This window comes from Alternaria conjuncta, assembly GCF_024043145.1.
Source record: "Alternaria conjuncta strain BMP 0040 chromosome Unknown scaffold_1, whole genome shotgun sequence".
In the NCBI taxonomy this organism is placed as follows: Eukaryota; Fungi; Ascomycota; class Dothideomycetes; order Pleosporales; family Pleosporaceae; genus Alternaria; species Alternaria conjuncta.
This window is the reverse complement of record NW_026250090.1, coordinates 1354695-1373347: the sequence shown is the minus strand read 5'-3', so window position 1 is coordinate 1373347 and position 18653 is coordinate 1354695. Positions and strand designations below refer to the sequence as shown.

Genomic DNA, 18653 nt, shown 5'->3' with positions numbered 1-18653 from the left:
GTGCGCCATTCATCATCTCACGCTGGGCTAGCACAGGCACGCTGCACTGACGCTTGGGGGCTGCATGGCGCAACTCTGCACTGGACTAGCAGATGCGCTCAGGAACCTGATGTGGGTGGCCGATGTGAGTGGCCCGCAGAGAGTTTCAGACGGCACACCCTCAGCAGCGACACTGCCAGCGAGCGCCTTCAGAGCGCCTGCTGCGAACTCATGGCGTGCACACCCGACTGCTGCCGTTGCAAGAGCCCGTGGGGCGTTGCGATGGCAATGTCACCAGAGGACGGCACGCGTTCAAGATCGCCATCCTTTCATCTTCGCGCGAGGCGGCCTTTTCCCTTTCCAGCGCCCTCGACGGTGACCTGACAGGTGTTCCTGTGCCGCTCAGGGGCAGCACCACTCAGCGCCCGCCGTCGCCCACTGGGGTGTCCACCGTGTGGGGTTGGCCCAGGACCCGGCGACGCCATTGCCGAAAGGATCATCGATAACTGTCACCATGTCTTTTTTTCACTGCCCGCTCTAACCGTTGCTTGCGTTGGTTCAGTAAACCTTGACGGGATGGATGGAGGACCCTTCTTCTGCAAACTCTCCCATGCAGGCCTCCCCGACCCCCAGCTGGACTTGCCTCCGACGCCTGCCGCTGCCCGCCCCCAGCTCCCAGCCCCAGCACGCCCGTCGTCGCACTGCGCTGACGGCACGAGAATGTCTGCCTCGTCACGCCCACGCCTAACTCTGAGCGCATGCAGCGGGCTCCGAATCCACTTGGCATTAGCCCTTCAGGAACACGCTGATCGCCTGGCTCTATTCTCGGTCCAACTGCCATGGCTCCAGTTTACCTGCAGTCTATCTGCAGACGGTGTGCACGGTCGCTGCTTCCCCATTCGTCGCTGCACTTTCTGTAGCCCACACCGCCAACACCACCATCAGGCCTCCCTGGGCCCCGCGCAGCCTATACCTACAGTTCGTCGTGCCGCCCTCTCAATCACAAACCGCAGAAATTTCCATCGAGTCAAGACGTGTCCCGTCATTTGTCTGCGAGGGTCTTCTGATTGCCTGCAGAGTCAGTCACGTCGCCGAATGCAGCCACTAGCATCTGCTCGGCAATCTGTGTAGATTACACTACGCCTCTAGCAGCTTATCGTCGGAGTTTAGGACCGTACTAGTTGGCTGCTCGCAATACCGACATGCTTTGCAGAAGGCTGATCAACGGTTCGTTGGAGTTGCAGTCGCGGCCAGTCATCTCACGAGAGAGCCTCGCTGCCTGCTGTCAGCATATATCGCCCTGGAAGCATCGGACTACCAGTTCCGGACTCTCACTGCAGCATCGCTCGGACCATATTCCATTCTTAGTCACTACCGCTGACTTCAGTGTGTTCTGTGGTAGCTTTGTGGTAGCCTTGTTGCACCTTAACAGCCCGGCCCCCTAAGCTTGCGTCACAAGGCGCCCCAAAAGGGTCCAATATTCCAACACCAACGACCGTTTCATCGTCTGGTTTCTTTTCATCAGGTTCGCAGCAGTTCAGACGATTGTCCGGTTCACGCCCATACATACCGTCTGGGCCCTGCATGGAGAGAAGCGTGTCTCACACGCAGTGTCTTCGTGTGCAGTGACGCTTGCGCACCCGTTGCCACGCTCAACCGTACCGCGTGGTACCAAACTCGGCCTCGGAAATCTCGTCTTGATCGTCTCAACGTGGTAACGACATTGACTGCTGGCGATACATGCACAAGACCGAAACACCCCTCCACCCGATCCGTTGCCGTCATCGCATTGAAGTGGCTTTAAGGGCAATATCGATTCACAATAAGGCCACAGGCAAACACATGCTGAGAGACACGGCCCCATCGTAGCAAGGACATGCGTCTCCGTTTGTGATGATGCAATCTCAGTCGCCCCTCGACCCTAGCTGGTTCAGACGCTTCCCTAAGAATCCAACACACACGAACATTCGGCCCCGTGGAGCCGCACAGGTATGGTCTAATGTAAGGTCTTACTTTGACGCAGCGCTCCGCGATCGAGCACCAGTTTGTGTTCCAGCCGTACTACCAACGGAGGTGGCAAGCCCAAGGATTTGGGAGCACAGGCATATCCACAGGTTGTGCTGACAGACGACTCGCGGTGCGCCGAACTACTCTGGACATTTCTTCATTGATCCCGGTTCATTTGCGACGCCTGCGTATCTGTATTACAGCCGCAACAGTCGCGCCTTCATGCCTGGCAATGAAATACTCCGTGGGGGTGTACCGCTAAAATCAGTCGATTGCCAGGTAAGACGGGTCGGAAAAATATCAGTGGAATTTGAGCGATTGGCGCTTGTCCATCAACGGCGAGCTACTCATCACCAACGGCGAACCACGCAATCAATGAGAAGCCGTCAGTCGGGATCGGCGGGCCAACCCAAGAATCTCGCAGCCAACACTCACGGCTAAGCAGAAACCTTCTCGAACATCTGATCATCGGTCGTAATATTGTTCGCACACCACCAGTCAGTGTTTGCTTGGAAGCGAGTTTCACGTATAGTATCCTCGACCGACACCGCGGCATAGCTGTACCGGCTGCCGTGTCTTGACCACCATCGCGGGGTATGCACCAATCAGAGCAAGACTCGTGTATGGCGCAAGCAACCACATCTAAGACATGGCGATACCGATATTACAACAGTCGGCAGGGATCGAAGATTAGCCGGCTCATGTATCGCCCGGGTAAGGACAGCAGAAATCCTGGACATTGACGATAGTGCAGACAGATGGAGAATCGAACAGCAACAGCTTGCGAGTGGACCTTTATGGCTTGTCATTAGCAGTCGTGCGACACTGGAGTCAAGCAGTGCGATTGGTGATGACTGAAGTGTTCACCTACACGGTGCACTCACAGCCGTCTCTATGATTCATCACGCAGACGCGCGCACTGGCAACTGCCACGTGCCTTCGCACAATTAGTCGCGGTCGCATGGTCAACCGATCATGACCCCGAATGCAGAGTGCTCGCCTTCTGGCCGCTCTATTGGCTTCAGCTCGCGCGCAAGGAGCAACACAGAAGACGCAGACACCCGCAACTCACCAGGCGAACTGGACTGACTGCGCACTACCTACAACCTTACAGTATCATCTCCAGAAACAGCAAAGGAGTAACTGGATCGAGACTGAAATCTACTTCTCAACAGAAACGTCCAGATAAGACCCGATAAGCGACAAAAGCAACAGTGTATAACGAAAAACGTTCGCTTCGGATGTATGCGATCCGTATCCAAGCTTCCCCGCATGACCTCAACCCGTCGGCGACATCACCGAGGCAGCAGCAGGGAAAGCGACAAGCCATGGGCGGTTACATATCAATTGTGCGACGACGAATCTGTACATCGAAAACCCTGAACGTCCACAGCATCCCCTTTTGTACCTGACGGCCAAGGTGCGTTTTCGCAGATCTCATGGATCAAACGTGGAAATCGATGGATTTAAGTTCCTAGCCGCGTACTTGGCGTGTCTTGTTCGAGACTCTCGTACCTTTTGTTTACTCAAAGCGCTCGCATCCCCGCGTGGTAGATGCCGATTGTTGGGGCAAAAGAAGGAAATATGCAACAACAAGCGCTCTGCATGTGACTTTGCATCGTTGGGACGAGATGTTCATATTACAATGATTATGCCTTTGGATTGACAAGTGTGATACTCGCTCCAACATACACTCGCTTTTTTTTCTCTTCGTTTCCAGTTCGTTTGGAGTTCACCTTTTTCCTTATATTCGTTCGCGATCGATATACCCGCTTTCTCAACAAGGAGAAGATGGCGACTATGCTTATGCAGACTGAGGTCCAGTACCAGGCACCGGTCATGATGGTGGCGGCAGTGTCTACGCCGCGCAAGCTGTGGGAGCATCCAGATCCGAAGTCTACAGCGATGTGGAAGTTTATCCAGGATGCGAATGCGAAAAGGGGGATGCAGATGCAGGTATGTTTTGCTTGCGGACTTGGTGATACAGAGAGGGGTGCATGTTTGCGTGAAGCATCGTGCGCGTCTGGCATGTTCTTTTGTTTAATCGAGAGGCCGTTGCCGATGGCATCACATGGCAGACCTTGTGCTTCATACTTGGAGTACACGAACGCAAGAACATGAAACTCAACCAGACTCATAGCATGCCGCACACCTTCGTCATCGTCTATGATGAAGCCAACAATTGTCAAAGACGGTTGAACACCACTAACACGCTCTCTACAGACCTTCCGCGACCTATACAACTGGAGCGTCGGCCCCTCACGCACAGACTTTTGGGAAGATATGTGGAAAACCAGTAACCTTATCTATTCCGGCAACTACACAACCGTCGTCGATACCTCGCTACCGATGGAAACAAATCCGCACTGGTTCCAGGGCACATATCTCAACTTTGCCGAAAACATCCTCTTCACCGCCGACCCGACCTACCCCGGCGTACGCACCACAACCCACAAAGAAGAAACCAAGATCGCCCTCACAGAAATCCGCGAAGGAAACACAGAGATCCGTCATCTAACATGGGGTGACCTACGACGACGCGTTGGTGTCCTCGCGAATGCGCTGCGGGCCAGAGGAGTCGGAAAGGGGGATCGTGTCGCTGTCATCGCATCAACGAGTTTCGACACTTTCATTGCGTTCATGGCGACGGTTGCTGTCGGCGGCCTTTTCAGCTCCAGCAGTACGGATATGGGTGCCAAGGGCATTCTCGAACGTTTATTGCAGATTCGACCCAAGTACGTTTTTGTGGATGACTGGACGGTATACAACGGCAAGACCTTCGACCTTCGACCCAAGATTGAGCAGATCGTTGCGGGGATGGAGAGTGGAGGTGTTGAAGAGTTTGAGGGTGTTGTTGTGCAGCCTAGGTTTCCTGGAAGACCTGCCGATGTCGCGCATCTGGCTAGAACAGTACGGTTGGATGAGTTTTTGCAAGTGGCCGGAGGAGACAACACATTGACGTTCGAGCGGGTGGCATTCAGGGATCCGTTCCTGATTGTATACTCGAGTGGAACTACGGGCGTGCCGAAGTGTATCGTGCACTCCACTGGTGGCGTTCTCATCAACGTCGCGAAGGAGAGTATACTGCACAAGGAGATGACGCCCGAAAGCGTCGTTCTACAGTACACAACCGTAAGTCTCTCCCACAACCCGATCTTGCCTCCCATTTGACTAATCGACGCAGACCGGCTGGATAATGTACGTCGTCTCGGTACAAGTCTGCCTCTTCGGCACCCGCTCCATCCTCTACGACGGCTCGCCCTTCCAACCCACCCCCGAAACCTTCCTCTCCATCCTCGAAGAACAAGGCGTAACCGACTTCGGTACCTCGCCCAAATTCCTCCACGAGCTGCAAAAGCGCAACATCACCCCGCGCACCCTCTTTCCCTTCAAGTCCCTCAAAAGCGTAGCAACAACCGGCATGGTCCTCCCCGAAGCGCAATTTGAATGGTTCTACGACACCGGTTTCCCCGCCCACGTCCATCTCCGTAACATCTCCGGCGGCACCGACATCGCAGGGCGCTTCGGCATCGAAAACCCGCTGGAGCCTGTGTACAGTGGCGGCTGCCAGGGCCCGTGTCTAGGCATGAAAGTCCAAGTCTACGACGCCCTCATCGAATCTGGACCTGGGTGCGCAGTACCAGATGGCGAACCAGGCGAACTCGTCGCCACGGCGTCCTTCCCCAACCAACCTGTTTACTTCTACGGCGACGACGCGGCAGGCACACGCTACCAGTCTGCGTACTTTACCCGTTTCCCTGGTGTTTGGACACACGGCGATTTCATCCAGATGCATCCCATCACGGGCCAAATCCTCTTCTTGGGCCGCGCCGACGGCGTGCTGAATCCCAGTGGTGTGCGTTTCGGCTCTGCGGATATTTACAGTGTCATTGAGACTCATTTCCCTGAGATCGCAGATAGTATCTGTGTCGGCCAACGGAGGCCTGGCGATGCGGATGAGAGTGTTATGCTGTTCCTTAAGATGAACAAGGGATACGAGTATACGGATGGGTTGGTGGATAGGGTCAAGAGGAAGATTGCTGAGGAGAGGAGTCGGAGACATGTTCCCCGGTTTGTGTTTCAGACTTGGGATATTCCGGTGAGTTTGCTCCCTTTTTACACTCATTTGTTGGACGATGCAAGTTACTAACGTGTTCTACAGACTACAGTGAACCTGAAGAAAGTCGAGTTACCCGTCAAGCAAATCGTCTCAGGCAAGAAGATCAAGCCGAGTGGGACGTTGGCGAATCCAGAGAGTCTGAAGTTCTACGAGCAGTTTGCGGATGTGGAGGAGGTGGTCAGGAGGATGGCGATTGAGAGATTGTCGATTGAAAGGAGGAGATGGAGAAGTAGTACGTTGTAGGTGGTTGACTTTGAAGATGATAGATAGCATGTGTGTGGCGTTCTTGTGTCTTTTCTTCTCTTCTTCCCTTCTTTTTAGATATCTTTTCTTTCCTTACATCTTTATACCTATAGGCCAGCTCTGTCATGTCGCGATGCATGTGTAGCTTGGCTGTAATACATACCATTCCCTAACCCTATTACCTCCCTCTTGACTTTGAGCAGGAAACACTTCTCGTCGATCATGCTCCTTAGCCAGGCGGAGACGTTGCGATGTCTACATCTCACAGATCTCAGCATCAGCACATGGGCACATTTCAGCACCCCAAAAGATCAAGTGAGTATAACCATCTCATTGAAAACCCTGCCCTTTACCCACTGAAGAAGAATCTCGGCGCTCCGTACCGCCATCACTAAATCGGCGCGCGTCTGAAGACTTTTCTTTCGCCAATACGCCGTTGAACGCCCTTGTCATGCCTTCACATCCTCCATCTTTCATCTTTCACCCAGGAACATTGTCGCATCTCCAGCTACATCGTCTCCATATTCCCCCTACTGCTGTCTTCCACTCGTAAAATGCCGTTGTTACTGCATGGTGTGCGACGCTTAGTTCTTCTCAGCAACCTTGTTCTCTGCGCACCGTTAGCTCTCCGTCCCCTCTCGAATCCACCCTTTTCAGAGCTATTGCAGGTGACCAAAACATACTCTGCTGCGTCAAAAGCAGTCCATAGCGCTTCTTAATCGTAACCCTGTGCCTGCTGTACTTGTCGTCGGGCGAGAAACGGGCCGGGTGCGCGCTCTTGCTGACTTCGCCGTCGATGACCTTTTTCAGCGTGTAGATGCGCTTGCTCGGGTTCGCCGGGTCAGGGATGTACATGAGATGCATGCTGCAAGATTTTGTTAGTTTTGCGCTCTTGAATTCAAGGAGGGTGTTTTGTGCTGAAGGGGAGGATGCTGCGCCTGTGATTGGGATTGAGGTGGTGCTGGTCGCGCGCCGTGTGCAAGCTTCGCGCCGGCCGTGGGGTTGGAGTGAGACTCACATTCCGGTATATTGAGTATATCCCTAAGATTTTACAATGAGAAGATAAGATTGCGGCTGAAGCGAATGCGATAAGGTGATGTTCGGTGTGGGTAGTGTTGTCGCGTAAGGATGTCGCGATAAAGCAGAGCTCGAAATTCCCGTTCGTCGGGCGCGGAGTTTTTTGCGGACCACCGAGCTTTCCATGGTTTGTGCCAAGACCACCACCCACCCCTGCCACTTTCTGGACTCTCTGCTGCAGCTTGTTTGGCTCGTTTGCATTGGTTGGATTGGGGAAACCGACACATCATCCACTTTGACTTACACTTCACACGGTTTACTTTACGCTTGTCGCATACACACGAGATATTGCTGGATATGGTGCGCTTTCAGATTCTTCTCGCGGTCCTCGCATCGTTTGTTTGGGGCTCGAGTGCGCAATTCGGCTTCTTCGATCAGATGTTCGGTGGTGGTGGTGGACAGCAGCATCAGGAGCCGCAGAATGTGAGGAGTGATGCTAGTTGGTATCAGGCGCAGTACGAGGCTGGTATGTTGCACTCTTACCTTCTCTTGCATTACATCACACCCATTCTCCCAGCTTCATTACTATCTACATCACTCCTGTCGCGCATGCGCCTCCTACGATCCATTCAACGGCAAGACATATGTCCTTCGCTAACAACTTCTCACAGCACAATGCTCCCACTACCTCTGCCCCGGTACCTTATCCTGCGTTCACTTCCCGCACCACTGCCCCTGCGCATGGGAGAACGTCGAAGACAAAGTCGAGCTCGGTGACGGTATCGCGATCTGTGGAAGCAAGGGAGGATGGAACACTGGCGAGTTTGGCAGGAAGGTCGAATTGGCAAGGAAGGGGCTGCTATAAGAGGACGATACGTTGGTTATGTCATAAGAGAGTGTACGCAGTTGAGGACGGCGACATCATGGCTGGCCATGGAGAGCTCATGTCAAGGGGATACTGGAATATGAGCATAGTTGGCAAGGGCATACACGTCAAATGAACAGGATGAGCGAGAATCTCGGGAATGGACCAACAAGGCCAGGTCATGAATTCGTCAATTCGCAGATATACCAATAACGCCTTTGCTATGCAATGAGTACTCCAACTTTTCATCTCTTGACGTACTTGTACCGATACGCCTGTTTTCCATCCTTCGCCTCCCTCTCATCATCGATGCCAACTTCCTCTCTCCCCCATTGCCTCATCAAGACCTTCCCCAGCAACTTCTTTTCTTCCTCCAACTCCCTCACACTCTCCGTCCACTGTCCATCCCGCTTGCCCACCACTGTCTTAGCCTTCTCCTTCATAAGCTTACTAAGAAGAGCGGCTAGCTTCTCGTCCATTTGCTGGTTGATAGCAGCGTTTTCAGCAGCTTGGTTTGCGAGACGAGTCTCAAGGGCTTCGTTCTCGGAGCGGAGGGCTGAAATTTGAGCTTCCAGGCTAGCTATCGTGTCTTGGGAAGATGGTGTAGGTGTAGCCTTGAAGGTTTTGTTGTCTTTGCGAAGGGTGGAGAGTTCGGATTTGAGGGTCTTGGTTTCCGAGACTTGTTTGCGGATTATGTCGCGGAGGTTTGCAATCTCGGCATCTTTTGCATTTGTCTCGGTTGCGGATGAGGAGATGGTGGTATCGTCGTCTGTGTGCTCTTCTGCAAGCTTTGCAATAGCGGCAGTGCGGAGCTTCTCTAACTCGTCTTTGGCTCGCTTCAAGTCTTTGGCAAGACTCCGCTTCTCGCTACGCTCTTGCTCAAGCAGAGCACCGGCTTTGCGTACAGCGTCCTCTGCCTTGTCCCGGACATCCTCCATCATGGCCTCGTGCCCTTCCGCCATGTCTTCGTGCTGGTCGCGTAGCTCTTTGAACTTGCTCTCGGCTTCAAGCTTCAGCTCCTTCATCTTGTTGAGCTTCTTCTCAATGTCGTTTACGCGGCGATCTGCCTCCGCGCGAGCATCTTGCAAACGATCATTGGCATCTTCAAGGTCTTGCTCAAAACGTTCCGCATCAGCTCTGGTCTTGGCGCTATCGCGATGCGCTTCCGCAAGCTGTTGGCGAAGGTTCGTGTTGCCTGTTTCGAGGCTCTGTAATCGACCCTGGGCTGTGTTCAGACGTTGCTCAGCCTGTTCTGACGACTCAACAAGATCCGATATCTGTTGCTCCTTCGCAGCAAGGTCGGCTTGAGTAGATCGCAGTTGCGACTGCAGCGATCGAATACGCGTTTCGAGCTCAGCTACCTGTGGTTGTCCCTCAGTTGTCATCTTTGTAGTGCCGGACAGCTCAAGTTGCGACTGGGGAGACTCGGGTTCCCTGTCGGCAGCAACAAGATGCTGAAGTTCTTCTTCCTTAGCAGCTAGTTCTACAAGCGCTGATTGGAGCTGCGTCTCAAGAGAATTGATACGCGCCCTCAGCTCGCCTGCATGCGGGTCTTGCTGTTTATTCATGATTGTATTCGCGCGAGCTGCGTCAAGTTGCGACTGGAGATCTCTCATGCGATCTTCAAGGTCAGCTGTACGGCGACGTTGCTGGTTTGTTACAGTGAGCTCCCTTTGTGCAGCGTCTAGATCTGACTGCAATGTGCGGAGTCGAGAGTTGAGATCGAGGTTTGTATGGAACAATTGTTGTTTAGCTGCCACATCAGCATGCGAGCATTCCACTTCGAACTTCGCCGCCTGTAGCTGTCCCTCGAGTTCTGCAATGCGAGCTGTCTGGCGTCGAGCCTGTGTTTCGACAGTGGACCGCATATCGTCTCTCCTTCGGGCTTCCTCACGAGCTGTCTTTGCCTCGGACGTGGCCGTTTCGAGGCTTGCTTGCAGAGCATCCGCGCGGGCTTGGACCGATGAAAGTTGGTCGGCCAACAAGAGACGTTTCTTCGCAGCATCCTCATCCTCATGTCCAGACTCGTGTAGTTGCGTTTCCTTCAGATCGTGTAGCTCGCGCTCGTGAATTTGGCGCACCTGGACCAGCTCTGCTTGCATCTCTTCCAGCCTTTGGTCTTTGTCTTCCACCTCCTCGGTGAGTTGACGCTTGGCTTGTTCGAGAGTCCTTCGCTGCCGTTCGAACTCTTCAAGCATAGTCTCCAACTTTGTGAGGTTCTGGAGGCGCATTTGTTCTCCAAACTCATGCATCCTGGTCTCCAATGCATCTTCTCGCGCCTTTACCTCGGCATCCGCAGCTGCGCGAGCAGCTTCGTGATCTGCACGTTGCTGCTCCAAGCTCTTCTCCAGACTTGACACCTTCTCCTTGTGCTTGTAGTTGTCGTTGCGTGTGGTCTCGAGCTCGGAGCGGGCATACGAAAGGATCGTCTCAAGTTCGGTAATGCGCGATCTCGAAGTAGACTCTTGCTGCTCCAGCTGATGTTGTAGCTCTGCAATCTTATTGCGCGCCACGTCCTGCTCACTCGTATCGATAATGGCTGAAGTGTGCCGTATAACCGTCTCTCCCGTGGGCTTCCGTGGTGTATCATAGTCTTCGACGGTGGGCTGTAGCGATCGCGCTTTCGGGGGTGACGACCGGGGGACTTGGAGAAAGCTGTGTCTAGGCGCATGTAGCGGTGTTCCTGTGAGGGCGCCCTCCATCTCCGTGTCTGGTAGGTTGCTGAGAAAGCTCCGAACCTTCTCGTCGTTCTCCATGGACTTCTCGGAAGCTGGCGAGCTGTGCTGGCGCTCATTGTTGGTGCCATTCGCGCGCCTGGTTGGAGAGGCTGTGCGAGGTGTATTACTTCTCCGCCGCTCCGTGTCCTCCACCACAACTGCCGGTTCACCCACTTCAGTCGCATTTCTGCTTTCGCTGCCGTCTTGTATGGCGTCCATTCGTATTACCGGTCGTTTCGTGTTCGCCTCCTTTCGCGATTTTATCTGAGCCAGCGGTAGATCTGCCGTCATCCAGTAGGTCATGTTCATGGTGAAGTCTTCCGGCCCCTCAATCTCGCTCGTGTCCACGTGATCGACTGGCGGTTGGTGGCTGTTTTCTAGTTCGGTAGACTCAAAGGTCGAGTTGAGGCCCAGGGCGTCCAGGTCCATCTCATATTGTGATCCATCTTGGGATGGGCGGCGCGCCGGACTGCGTTGGGGCGATTGGAAGCGCGTGGGGCTGGCCGTGTACGATGAATGTGTTCGGACCATGTTTGCTACATCCGACTAGGAGCTGTGGATGTCGCTATGTCGTGATGCTGAGATGCGATAAGAATTGTGCTGTTCGTGTCTGTTTGTTGTGGTAACGCGCATTCGACGTGTCTCGCGAGTCAAGCGACCATGCACGGGCCCTCAACGCGATTCAGAACCAGGGTCCAGTGCAAGCTATGTTCTTCCAGAATGCTACCGAAAAAAGATGCTAAATTTACATCACTGAGGAGTAGTCCTTGAGATTTAGGATTTAATACACTGGTATACTGTAGTCCCGTTTGATGTGACACTCCATGAACAAAGGCTGCCTTCTTCGTCCTACTACAAACCCGCTGACCACCTACGTCTTTTCTACTTCTCGATTCGCTGTCTCACACATTGCATCCACGGGCATTACAGCGTATAGTTTCTAGAGTGAGCAGGTCTCCGACAACACCATTACTTTTCCCAGATGCAGATCCCCACTCGCTATATGCTTCGTTTGCGTGGTCATGCTAGAACATTGTACTTCCGAGAACCATGCGAAGATAGATGGCTTGTTGGAGAGGGTGGCACCATGCGATTGAGATCGCGAGGTTTCTGCACCGCCAGAGCTCTAACAGATAGACTAGTAGGTTGTGCGACCACACTGCCCTTGTGCCATTCTCTTCGCCCTTCTCCGTGCTGATGTCTCACGCATTTCACCCATCTGATCTTGGGTTACGCAGGATGGAATCCTCACTGGGTGAATCTCTAATACCTCGTCACCCGGGCGGAACGTGCTTTCCTTTCTCTTGCTGAATGAAGCTGGCGCTTATCAGATAGGCTCATCGGTCGCGCTTCGCTGAGTAGTCATCTGCTGGTGTAGCAGTCATGATCGGTAACGATTCGTATATGAAGCGAGCCGGCTATGGACGCCGCGCTCCAGTCATGGCCATCCGAGTCGAGCTCAACTCCGAGCAACCGCGTTGATGGCAACAATGGTACAGAGATCGCATTATCTCTGGACGCAGTGCGACCACATTGCTGTCAAACTGCACGCCATAGCCAGGCCATGCCATGTCGCTTGCGAGCCACTATCAGAGGAAGCCTTGATAGGCGGCCATCATGTCTTAAAGGCTGCTCGTGTCGTACTCGATGTCTGACTGGCAGGGTCCATGTCATGCATGCATGGCGGGAGGTCTCCCGGCTTCCGTGAGCATAGGAAGAATAACAGCGGCACCTATGACCTAGGGAGGAGGAGTTGGATGAGCTGGCGAGGGGTAAGAGGACAATGCGCAGTAAGATGGTGAGCAGCCCCCACGCATGCTACTTGAAGCGTCTCTCGCGCGAGCTTGTTTATTAGACGTGCTGCATATGCGGCGTGTGCTTGTGGGTCCGGGATGCTGAACCGAGAGGGGTCCTGCAGACGACATCATCGCATGGCGGTCATGTCGGTCGACTCCGAGCTGTCCAAGGAACGACCCACCTGGACAATGCTGCTCTCCCGAACTGCGGGTAGTCGTTTAGGTTGCCCTCTGACCCGCGTGCACGTCATTGCGAGGGGGTCCAATGAACGCACCGTCGTGAAGAAGGGTGCGCAGGCGAGATGAGAGATGATGCGGGGTATGCGCCTCGTTGGTTACACGACAGCGCGCATCGAGGTACGGGCTGCTCTGACGTCCATGGTCGAATCTTCATCTGCCCGTGAGTAGTGCCGACTGCGGGACGTATGTACAAAGGGTAGTATCAGCGCGTATCGCGACGTGGAGCAAAGGGCGATTGATAGTCAAGCAGGGTCCGGTCGACAGCGGCGGCTATGCTCGGCTTCCCGCTCAGGGACAGAGGGCAGTGCTGCATGCACGCAATCATGTCCCGCAACACCCATGGACTCCGTGGGGCTTCACTCCATGTGCTGCTGTAGCTCCTGCTGAGAGGCATGGCGTTCGTCATCTGGTGCGAGAGGGAAGTCGGTTGTTGCGGTTACCACACGCCTTCCCGAGAGTCTGCCCGTCTGCGGCGCGAAAATATCGTCTTCGCTGCCGTGCAACTCAGTCATTGATTTTGGCGTAGATCAGGTACCCTCGAGCACAAGATAGATTGGGTGCGCGTCTGGTTGCAGCGGCGGCATGGAGACTGGTCGTTGCCCGCATACGAGCACGGACGATCCCAAGGCTTGCTTGCAGCTCGTCGAGCGCTGCATGACACCAGCAACAAAGGGATGCACTATTGTGGCTGCTTCTGACGTCCCATCCGCATTGTTGAAGATGACATGCTCTGCTCGCCGCTGACTATTGTTTTGCCGCCGGCCACAGAGCCAATCTCCCAGCATCATGGGCGCGCCGTCGTGGAAAATTCTCGGGGTGCCTCATCGAGTCACCACACCCGGATATCAGCTCCACTCTTGCCCGTCGACTCACATAAAGCGTTGATGCTTCCTGAAAACCACCGGTCCACTCCGCCAGCATCAACAGCTGCCTCTCCACTGCCTTTTGACCGGGTTCTGTCCCACGCCTTCACAATCGACGTCAGCAGCAGCATCCGCTCTACGCGCAGGACCGATTCCTGCGTCCAGCCGTCTTCCAGGCGTCCATTCCCGTCCAGTGTGCCACCCCACGCGCCCATCTGGCCCCGCGCATTGCGCACTCTGCCCTGAAATCCAACTATAAGGTTCATCCACCTGTACCATCCGTGAGCCTCCCAGCCAATTAGACAAGGGTTACCTGCATCAATCCCCACGCCGCATCTTTTACCCCAGACTCACGGCATTTTGTCCTAATCCACGCCTCGAGGTCACATACAGCAGCTTCCAGACCGTGCCCTGCAATAGTGTCACCTCTACGCATGCCATCGGTCCGTAACTGAATCGGTACGATTGCTTACAGCACCTTGTGTCATATACACCCGAGGTATCCAGGCGCCACACATCCTGCTCTCCAAGTTACACATCTCCGGCTTGTGGGATGAATTTCGGCTTCAAAAACAATACTTCGCACTGGCCCGTTGGACAAGAACACATCAACCGATAGTCTGGTCAGATCCCCCGCATTTTCATCTGTGGCTGCACGCCATCATCGCGATCTTAAGGCTCTCGGAATAACGATAAGCTTGCTTTTTCTACGGTTTCTGGAGGCTCCACGGACCTCTTAGCAAGCCTCGTCAAGCTTGACTTGCCGAATCGGAAAGTGATCCCGAATCCAGCTACCCACGGGCACGCGAGCGATCGTCATCGAAAACGCCTATTCTTATCTATTTTTTGTGGCACGTAATGGACTCATCTTTGACACTGCTCAGTGCGAATATCCGTATTCTGGTACGTGGGCCTTCCCCTCATCATGCGTTCTGCTGCATTGCATGGTAGCAAAAGTGTCCGTGTCTTACACCGGAGAGAGCCTTGGTGGCGGGTCCTTCATGCACGACATAACGGCAGGGCAACTCTTATAATTCGCCTCCCACACTGAAATTTTCTCTCCCATGGACATCAGCTAACATGATCACCTTCAAGGATACCCAACTCGCTCTCATACACATTCCGTTGCCTCTGTATCGCAACTTTCTCCAGTCCATTCTTCAACTAGTTCTGCCCAATGCGACGCGCAAGTCTTACGGGAACGGCTCTGGCGCCGTGCAGCCGCCCAAAGGCTGGCCCTGCGAACATCCCTTTGTGAATATCTCCATTACACCAGTCGAGTGCTCCATAGTATGCTCGAGGACGCTTGCGAGTGAACTATTTCTGCCTGTTCTCAACTTGCTGGATCCTGAGTCAAGAGCGTCTGTCAGTATTACCACAGATGACTATGTCGTAATGCAAGTCGATGGCGAGGGGCTTGATGCAGGACAACGTGTCTTAGAGCTGACAAGTCCTCTTGCTCTGGCTGGAATGTAAGTAGACGCCATCACAAGGCTTCCGCACAAGGCTGACTTGATTCCAGTCCTATATTCTTCATCACGACTTACTTCTCCGACTACATCTTGGTCCCACTGCGACACCGATCGCAGGTCGTACAAGCGCTAGAAGAGCGTGGGTTCCAGTTCGAAAAAGACACTTCCTCATACGTCAACTCCTTCCAACATGCCCGCAAACACTCAGCCGCGTCACTGGAAGTTCAGCCGCCCAGCACCCCTCCGCCAACCACAATTTCAGAGCTTCAAACCAGGACCTTCGCTACACTCAAGCGTCGTCACATCGTTCCCACGGTGGATACGAGCATCCGGCTCGTGCAGTGCGCCGGTCGACGCGACAGTACAAATGGCATTTCTCAAGCTCGAAACCGCAACAGCATGACGACAGCCGCCGACGACGCACTCCACCTCGGTCTCGTAAAATGCCTCATCACGCAGCCATATCCGAAATTTTTATCGCTCACACTAACTGATACCGAGTCTGCCGCGCTGTTGTTGGACGAAACCCTACTACCACATTTCGCGCACGATACTCTTCTAGGCTCCAGAGATGAGTTCTTGACACCCATCACCTTGGACCTGCGAGGTCTGCCAATGGAAAGCACCGGTATCGTGTGCGGTGTAGCTGGCAGATTAGTCGGCGAAACCACCGGGCAACTGGAGGATCCTGTTGAGATGAGTTATTTGAGCACCGCGCGTGCTGGAACCGTCATGGTCGCTGAGCAGGAGCTGGACCGTGCACTTGATGCTCTGCACGGCGCTGAAAATGGTGTTTTATCGGCAGATGAGTAGTTGTGCTCGTGTATGGGTGCGGCACAATTCATTTTTGGCTGTTACGACCGGTGCTGGCTGAATCGAGGTCGCTTGCGCCTGCCAAGTATGCGGCCTTCACTTCCCACTCGGCTTGCATCGGCTCCTTTCTTTTACTTCGCGACGAACAACGTTGCTACGATTTTCGCATTCGCTGTATAGGATAGGATTTGGCGACCGGATCAAAAGTTATCATTTATGCGTACAATCAGTAGCTGTGTAAATGCGTGACGTAGCGTCTTCGCCCTAACATCGATTTGTGCAAGTGGCCGCACGCATACCTCACGCCCGCGTGCTGCAAGGCAAGAGCGCCCCGCCGCTGCGCCTCTCTCATCCTACCCGCATGTCGTCGATATGCACGACGGCGTTCCTTGAACTTCTAGTTCCCATAGGTGATCTTATTGTTTCACATGGACGCAATGTGATAGCCATCCCTTCTCACCAATCACGGTCGAGTAGCTCTTTTGGCCCCCACTGCGGCTGAGGTCCGACATGGTTCAGCTCATTCTCATCCCAACAAGTAGCGATGCTCTCACACTTCTACGAGTATGTTATTACTCTACTAAGGAAGATCTCGTTTCAACTACAGCGTCGCTACGAAGACTGGAGGTCGACCGCGAGCGGCGTCCCCATCACAGGTGTCTATGGCTACGCATTCGCCACTGGCCTTTGTGGAGAACAAAGATGTGCCTGTAAAGCTGATTGAGGTGACTAGCGATGGTCACGCAAGGAGGCTAGAAGTAAGCGAAGAGTTGATCGAGAGATACATTGAGAAAGACTTCTCGGCAAGTCACACTAGTGTTCAGGGTAGATGCACGTTGACGTGAGAAAAGACAGATGGTAGTAGGACCAAACAGCCAGCGAATGTAGAGACAATCAAGTTATTGTGAGCATACACGCTTTTCTGTACTAAGTTTGTGGTGCTAACAGATGTCAGCTGGTCGAGGCGTAAGGGGGAGTACAATGGCAATATGACTCCGGTGCCTTTGTCATCGCATGCTTTTGGGCGTATCGCTCTGTTTGCTCGGATACCAGAGATATACGCCCGGGTTTTGGACTACAAAGCAGCGACATACGTCTTTGCCAACCCCCAGTTGCCTTTACACCTGGCGCGTACATCACCTAAAGAGGTGCGAAGCAGATATTTGAGTACGTAGCAGAAGAATTTAGCCTCTTCTCGAAAGCTCACACCCCCAGGCTTTATCTTACAGTCGGTTCCTGGCGCGGCGTCTGACGTGTATGTTGGGGCTTCCTTCACGTACGATTTCTCGACTAGACATATGTACATCTTCATGCATGGTCTTGCAACTCACAACTACGATCGCTTCGCAAACGCAATTCAACAAGGCGCTGCAAGCACTTCCGCCTTTCTGATCCCAAGCATCATCGTTCAATTCAACCTCGAGCGGGCAGTGCAAGCACTGAACAGTTGGCACGATAAGATATACTGGCACGAGCGAAAATTGGGCATCCGATTCGATCATCATGACAATCCACCGCTTTCGAGTATCGACTTCGGCAACCTTTCGAAAGACATCAACGCTGCTAATACGAACCTCGCCCGCATCGTGTTGTCTTGTAAAAGCATCGCGCGCATGCTTGACTTCCTTGATCAGGTTGCACAGCGCTATAGAACGCAAGCGGATGCAAACAAGATTGATAAAGATGAGTCAACTGAGGTAGAGCAATTGCTGATTGACTCGCATGCGCACATGCGATCATGGAACGCGGGTCTCGAGGACCGGGCAGAGTACTTGTCGAAGCGAGGGCAGGCTTTGGTGCAGACTGTAAGCACAGTACTTAGATCAAATGTCAAGAAGCTAACACACCGTGAATAGGTCTACAGTGGTATTGCGCAGCGCGACTCCGCAATAAGTCTTCGTTTGGCGAGCACTAGCGCCAGCCTTGCAATGTCTTCACAAAGCGTGGCCATATCGACTTCACGCGATAGCAAACTCATGAAGACAATAGCTGGCGTTACCATGTTTTTCCTTCCAGCAACCTTCACTGCCGTAAGCTCAATCGTCGCGCATGCTTATGTGGACAGGGTGTTAACCTTCAGCAGACGTTCTTCAGCACCACATTCTTTGACTTTAAACCTAAGCAGGACGACGAGGTCTACTCACATTGGCTATGGTTGTACTTTGTGGTGACAATAGCTCTGAACCTGATCGTCTTTTTCGGCACATGGTATCTGTGGCGTAAAAAGGAATTCGACACCATGGTATCTGACTTCATCTCAAGCAAAGACCAGGAAGCACATATTGTAGAGCTAACTGGAAATGGGAATGATCACGGGTTTGTACATGTTGTTGAGCAGGAAATCGACGCGAATTTGGGATAAACGCGACCAAATCGGCGGCAAACACGTTGTGCGCAAACCGAAGCAAGCACGTAGTGAGAACTACAAAGACGTGGAGAGCATTGAGCAATATGCATTGAGAAAGATATAGGTCCTCCCACTCTCTGGCCTACATCCTCCTTCTCTAGAACCGCGCATCGA

The 18653-nt window shown here is 53.4% G+C and overlaps 6 protein-coding genes across 6 annotated transcripts; 4 read left to right on the top strand and 2 right to left on the bottom strand.

Annotated features, from left to right (window-relative positions):
• Nucleotides 1–3777: 3777 nt before the first annotated feature.
• Nucleotides 3778–6349, top strand: J4E85_000492 (uncharacterized protein; the record flags this gene model as incomplete). Its single annotated transcript, XM_051464782.1, has 4 exons — nt 3778–3942; nt 4210–5118; nt 5171–6085; nt 6149–6349. The coding sequence occupies 4 exons, from the start codon at nt 3778–3780 to the stop codon at nt 6347–6349; spliced, it is 2190 nt and encodes a 729-aa protein (XP_051331303.1).
• A 584-nt stretch (nt 6350–6933) lies between these two features.
• On the bottom strand, nt 6934–7213 carry NOP10 (snoRNP complex protein; the record flags this gene model as incomplete). The annotated part of the gene is made up of 2 exons (XM_051464781.1): nt 6934–6959; nt 7033–7213. 2 exons carry the CDS (start codon nt 7211–7213, stop codon nt 6934–6936), a joined length of 207 nt encoding a protein of 68 aa, XP_051331302.1.
• Nucleotides 7214–7723: 510 nt separating this feature from the next.
• On the top strand, nt 7724–8231 carry LCL2 (Long chronological lifespan protein 2; the record flags this gene model as incomplete). The annotated part of the gene is made up of 2 exons (XM_051464780.1): nt 7724–7892; nt 8038–8231. The coding sequence occupies 2 exons, from the start codon at nt 7724–7726 to the stop codon at nt 8229–8231; spliced, it is 363 nt and encodes a 120-aa protein (XP_051331301.1).
• Nucleotides 8232–8476: 245 nt separating this feature from the next.
• J4E85_000489 (uncharacterized protein) lies at nt 8477–11479 on the bottom strand (the record flags this gene model as incomplete). Its single annotated transcript, XM_051464779.1, has 1 exon — nt 8477–11479. The coding sequence occupies one exon, from the start codon at nt 11477–11479 to the stop codon at nt 8477–8479; it is 3003 nt and encodes a 1000-aa protein (XP_051331300.1).
• A 3448-nt stretch (nt 11480–14927) lies between these two features.
• J4E85_000488 (uncharacterized protein) lies at nt 14928–16132 on the top strand (the record flags this gene model as incomplete). Its single annotated transcript, XM_051464778.1, has 2 exons — nt 14928–15319; nt 15370–16132. The coding sequence occupies 2 exons, from the start codon at nt 14928–14930 to the stop codon at nt 16130–16132; spliced, it is 1155 nt and encodes a 384-aa protein (XP_051331299.1).
• A 1310-nt stretch (nt 16133–17442) lies between these two features.
• On the top strand, nt 17443–18494 carry J4E85_000487 (uncharacterized protein; the record flags this gene model as incomplete). Its single annotated transcript, XM_051464777.1, has 3 exons — nt 17443–17937; nt 17989–18162; nt 18216–18494. The coding sequence occupies 3 exons, from the start codon at nt 17443–17445 to the stop codon at nt 18492–18494; spliced, it is 948 nt and encodes a 315-aa protein (XP_051331298.1).
• Between the last annotated feature and the right edge of the window lie 159 nt (nt 18495–18653).